This window comes from Euwallacea similis, chromosome 24 (genome assembly GCF_039881205.1).
Source record: "Euwallacea similis isolate ESF13 chromosome 24, ESF131.1, whole genome shotgun sequence".
Classification (NCBI taxonomy): Eukaryota; Metazoa; Arthropoda; class Insecta; order Coleoptera; family Curculionidae; genus Euwallacea; species Euwallacea similis.
This window is the reverse complement of record NC_089632.1, coordinates 1,263,657-1,269,546: the sequence shown is the minus strand read 5'-3', so window position 1 is coordinate 1,269,546 and position 5,890 is coordinate 1,263,657. Positions and strand designations below refer to the sequence as shown.

At 36.2% G+C, this 5,890-nt stretch overlaps 1 protein-coding gene across 1 annotated transcript; it reads left to right on the top strand.

Annotated features, from left to right (window-relative positions):
• Nucleotides 1-92: 92 nt before the first annotated feature.
• On the top strand, nt 93-638 carry LOC136416757 (uncharacterized). Its single transcript, XM_066402103.1, has 2 exons — nt 93-279; nt 366-638. The coding sequence occupies exons 1-2, from the start codon at nt 155-157 to the stop codon at nt 610-612; spliced, it is 372 nt and encodes a 123-aa protein (XP_066258200.1). The 5' UTR covers nt 93-154; the 3' UTR covers nt 613-638.
• The last annotated feature ends 5,252 nt before the right edge of the window (nt 639-5,890 follow it).

The following is a 5,890-nucleotide window of genomic DNA, read 5'->3' as shown; positions in this document are numbered from 1 at the left end:
AAGGTTATTTTTTAATACACCTAGTGAAAATTTCGCAAGGGTTGCTGTGACCATTGTCGGACGAGAAGCATCAGTTGACTTACGTCAAAAAAGTCCGTAGGTTACAAAGGTATTATTTCGTATTGAATACACGCTTTTTTGAGTCTTCGGCCTTATGGATTTGGACCCAGATGCACCACCTTTCACTCCACCTCCGAAGATCATGATAGGGTATTCATCGGAAAACTCAACTCCGACGTTATCACCAAGGATTGTCGTTAAAGAACCTCAATGTTCCAGGTAGAACATTTTCCTGAAAATATTGTCCTTCAGCTACTTCATATACCTACTACATTATACTATTACTTTACGCTGTATTTAACCAGATACTCCAGAAGGTCCGTGCGTCAACAATTAGTAATGAGTGGCCCTCGACCAATACTAGGCAGCAAACTTCCATTTCCTAGACCGATTTTGGGAAGGAAAGAAGAGCCTGTGAGGGACGAAGCTGCTGAACATATAGGAAAGGAGTTTCGAAATATGAATAGATCTTTCCAAAGAATGAAGATGAAAGAAGACAACGCTGCCTTAACGCAGAAAGAAGAAAGCCTCTCTGAAAGTGTTTTGATTTAAAACAACGTATTTCTCTTGATTAAGTTGTTTGACACAAACAAATTGACAATTTTCTTGGAATTGCGGTAATTTAATTTGTTACGATAAAATGCGATGTTATGAAATATTATAGTTACTACCTTAATCATTTCTGAATCATTCCCGTTATTCGTAAAAGTAAATACAGCAAATAGATAAATTTAATCCATTAAACTCGAGATTAATCTAACAACCGATTAATTACTTTTTTCTCATCATGAATTTTGGGTAACATCGCGTTTGTTTTAAGCATATTTGTATTGTATTCTTTTGGTGTCAGAGCAAAGTCGACAGTTCTGTAGATATTTTAAGGCAGCATTTATTTAGCAGACAGTAGATCAACAGATGTTATTTACCCTGTCTCGAGTTTTCATTACATCTTGAGTCATAGCTTCTCTTTCAACTCAGTTGAGGTATTGTGATGATAGAATTATTCGTGACTAATTAAAAAAAGAAATGTGCGCAAACTTAAAACATAATCTTTATTTTAAATCGCTGAACAATCTATGTCATTATGTTTTGAAAATAATATAATTTAAATGTCCTCCCTGACTTTGTCTGACTCAGAAAGGTGACATTGATGAATATCGGTGTAAGAGTACTGAGCACCGCTCGAATCAAAAATCGCTCTTTGCCCCCTATATCTCGTCATTCAAGTAAATTACTAATTTTTTGCTATATTGATTTTTACCACGTATATTATTGTTCAATATGAATAAAACTTAACATACCTAGAATGGTTGTTGTTAGCTCTTGCATGACAGAGTGTTGCTGAAACTTCAAACTCAGGATGGTCCGAACGTGAATATTAGGGTCATGGTTAGTTTGGTAAGCTATTTCATAATTTTCGGATCCTAGGAAACATCCTTCAAAAAAATTAATTTTTGGTGATTTTTACCTACTATCTTTACCTATCTTTTTTTTAACTGATAAGGTGAAATGCGTTACGCATTAACAGGTAACCGAGACCATTGGTCCATTGATTATCGGTGTTATTCGACCTCTGAGAATGAGATACAGCCGAAGGATTTTAAGGAATACTCGCTAAGATATCCTTCTCGTTTTTCACTCGTTGTTCATTCCGGAAAGCACCGCCAGGTATTACATAAGATAGGAATGACGAAATTATCTCCGTTCTTGGCTTCTTTCGAAGTCTGTCTTCCCCTTCATTCATCACGTCGCTCATGCCGTTCCAGTTCTCTTTCGACGTTAGCCTTAGATTCGACACGTTTTTCATCGTAACTTTTTCCCCGCGTCTTTCCTATACAAAGTTCTCGCAATATAAGATAGTATGACGGACATCGTCCTTTTTCTCACAACAGGAGTACGTATGATTTCTCTTATTTTTTATTTTATAAAGATATGTACCGGAAATGCCATGCCTCGTCATCGCCTACGTGAGGAAGTGATTCATCTCCCCTCTACTTTTCCATGTAGCTTTTCCATTTCCTTGATGAATACCTTTATTTAGCCCTAGTTGCCGCCTCATCTTTCCTGCCACTATTCCATTAGCTCGTTTCTACGAGCCATTTTTACTGTTATTATTTTCTTACAACACTTATCCCTTCTATCATTAACAGGTTTATTGGCGGGAGCCCTTACTGCTTCCACGACAGTTATCGACACCATGCGATACGCTGAGGAGACCATTATGGCTATTTTTCTATTAATACCCAGTCCAGAAGGTGTAGATAGGTATTTATCCTAATCACATCCTTCCACAGAAGTGCAATGTGGATAAAATGACGTTCGTCAACAGTCTCCTTTTTGATCATCGGGGGTCGTTCACCCGAATTTTAGAATGGTACCTGTTATGAGGTTGGTGGCTCTTTTCACACACTTCTTTGACGTTTTCCCTCATTCTCATATCCTTATGGCTATTCACATCTAATTACTTTACGCTTTGCACTTCTAGGCCGTTGATCTCGATTGCGATTTCCTGAATACTTCCTCACATTCATACAGCATCACGACTTGTGTCTTTTTAACCGCAACTTCTAAGCGCATTTGCTCCAGTTCCCACATCGTGCGCCTTATTGCGAACTGTACCTCTTTCAACAGTTTCTCCCTGTTCTTTCCCGTAAGACCAAGTCGTTTGCCCACGGGACCAGGATCACCCCATTATCTAGACCTATTTTGAGTACTTAATCTTAAAACATGTTTCACAAGACTTCCTTCCCAAGATGGAGTTCTGGGAAACTATAGATTATAGTGTGTTTGTCGCCTAGTTCGTCTATAATTTCCCTATTCGACAGACAAGACTTAATGATCCTCACGAGGCATTTCTCAATTTTCCGCTCCTCCAAGGCATGAATGATGCGCTTCCACGATACCCAGTTGAAGACATTATTGGTATCGATTAGGATTATCACTACAAACTCCCAGTGTGTGTAAGATATGAAGTTTAGTTTTTCGATAGTCTCCTGGATCCCTGATCTCTCCTGAACAGTGGACTTCTCCCGTTAATAACCAAATTGTGATAAGGGTTTTGTCTTCTGATTCCTTGGTTAAACTGGTGTTTATCAGGCTGCCCAATAGTTTGCCTATGGTGTCCAGCAGGCATAGGACCAAATAGAAAATTTAAATAAATCGGAATCATAATAAATCAAAATAGGAATTATAATTATTTAAAATTTAGAGTCCGGTCTGGGAACTATATACTTAGGATTTTTTTGATTGCAACTTCTCTGAACTATTTAGCAAAACTCCACTTTCAAAACAATGCAAATATTGTTGCAGAAGAAAGAGTGTGTCAATAAATAATTACCTAATTGTAAATATGTATATAATTATGAATTGGATATCTAATCTTGAGTATTAGAATGAGAATAAATCAATTTTAAAATAACATTTTACTAGGGAGATCCGCAGTAGTTCTATGTCTGAGAGTTACCCTTTCTAGTAAAACACATACGAGTAATGTATTAGTTCGTGTAGTATGAAATGAGTAGAATTGAATTGAAACTTTAGTCATTTTTTTTTCATATGAAATGTTTTTATTGTCAATCGAAATATGCACCACCATTATCAATACACTTCTGCCATTTAACGGGAAGTTCATTGATTCCCCTGCTGTAAAAGCCTGCAGGCCGGGAGTCGATAAACTCTTGGAAGGCAGCTTTGACAGCCTCGTCGGAGTTGAATGTTTTCCCTACCAAGAAGTTATCCAAATTTTGAAAGAAGTGGTAATCAGTGGGTGCTAAGTCGGGTGAATACGGTGGATGACGAAGAGTTTCCAATTTCAACTCCTGTAGCTTGGCCAAGGTGACTTGTGCGGTGTGTGGCCGAGGGTTGTCGTGCAACAATAGCGATGCGCTTCGATTGACTAATCTTGGCTGCTTAACCGTCAGTTGCCTCATCATTTCGGTCAGTTGTCGGCAGTAGACATCAGCCGTAATCGATTCACCAGGTTTCATGAAGCTGTGATGGATGACACCTGCGTTGGACCACCAAACGAACACCATAAGCTTCTTTTGATGAAGATTTTTTTTCGCACAATGTTTTGGCGGTTCATCTTGATCCAACCACTGCGATTAACGTCTGGTATTGTCATATAGGATCCATTTCTCATCACAAGTAACAATCCGATTCAAAAATGGATCGTTATTACACCGGCACAACAAAGAAACACAAGCTTCGAGACGTCGTTCTTTCTGTATGTTGCTCAACTCATGCGGTACCCACTTGTCCAGCAATTTCAGCCAAATGAGTCAATATTGTTTTTTTGGTTACACTGAATATTAACGATAATTCGCTTGCACTTTGACATGGATTCGCTTCCACCACGGCTTTCAGATAATCGTTATCCACTTGAGTTTCAGGTCGTCCACGTGGTTCATTTGTTCAGGTTAGTTCAGGTCAAAATTGCCAGAACGAAATTTCATGAACCAACGAGATACTGTTTGCTGTGAAGTGACTTCAGTACCAAACACATCATTAATATTGCGAGCCGTCTGAGCTGTTGTGGTTCCACGGTGGAACTCATATTTCATTAACACACGAATTTCCCTATTTTGCATGACTGCACAAAATTTTTTATAAAAATAAAAGTTTTCAATAATTTTTAACACTTTAAACTCTGATCGAAAGAGGAAGAATGTGCCTTTTCCACATAAAAAAGTCAAGTTCAAATATAGATTTAGAGTGAAGTTATTCGCAGTTGAATGTGGCACTTCGAGAATCTACTCATTTCATACTACACGACCTAATATTTTTATTTACATGAAATACACTATTTTGTTGTCCATTCTTAAATAACAACCAACAACAAGTCCAAACAACAAAACAAATACCTAAGGAAATAGGTGAATAAGCTTAAGTACTATTTATTCAACGCAATGATAACAATGTCTCATGGATAGTACCACTAATGAAATCGCAAGCAGTTAAAACTTTAAAATAGACAGTTTTATGGGTCTTTATGGGTCGTAAAAATTGCGTGCCACCGCACGAGAATTGTAAAATTAGGAAACAATGTTGTTGCTTTGTCAAATGAATGTATCGTCTAATTTTTATTATCTATTAGGAGGTCGTAAAATTGGTTTGATTGATGTATTCTTTCTAAGGTTTAATATTGCCAATTTAAACCCACTCAAACTCGATTAAGTGGTTACAACTATGTACTTTAAATGAACCTTGTAAATACGTATTGTTTTTAATAATGACGCTATATCGCACAGAAGTTATAGATTTCATATCTCCTACATATTTAAGTAATATAGATAGTATGATATTATATACAGTGTGTCTGCAGATGGAGTACACAATAGAAAGAAATCTTTATTATTCGTTTTACGACAAAAAGTTATTCTTAATAAATAGTTCTGCTTGTTGAGAAAATGTGTTTAAAATATAAATATTTTAGATTAGATGTACAGGATGTTAATAAATTAGGAGAACATAAAAATGCTTCAAGATAGAAGTACCATTATTTATTATTTTTAACAAAAAATATATGAAACAAAGTGGAACTAACAAAAAATCTAAATACAAATTTTGGAATGAAAATTCGTTTTTGTAAAAGTGGAACAGTAATATTGATTTAATGTAATTATTTACATTTAACTAAAAAATCAAGATTGTCGATTGATGACGTAACATTTTAGTCAATATCCATAACAGCATTTTATTTAATATCGACCAGTATTTTGATTTCGTGACAACATTTTCAAAAATGTTCAGCAAAGAAGAACGTATTTATTTACTACAATGTTACGGTACTGGAAATGGTGGGAGACAGTTATGTTAAATAATTTTTAAC

Excerpts from the sequence above, each read along its gene's own strand:
- LOC136416757 (XM_066402103.1), top strand. The coding sequence starts at position 155 with ATGGATTTGGACCCAGATGCACCACCTTTCACTCCACCTCCGAAGATC. Across the intron at positions 280-365 it reads AAAGAACCTCAATGTTCCAG|ATACTCCAGAAGGTCCGTGC; the intron begins GTAGAACATTTT and ends GTATTTAACCAG.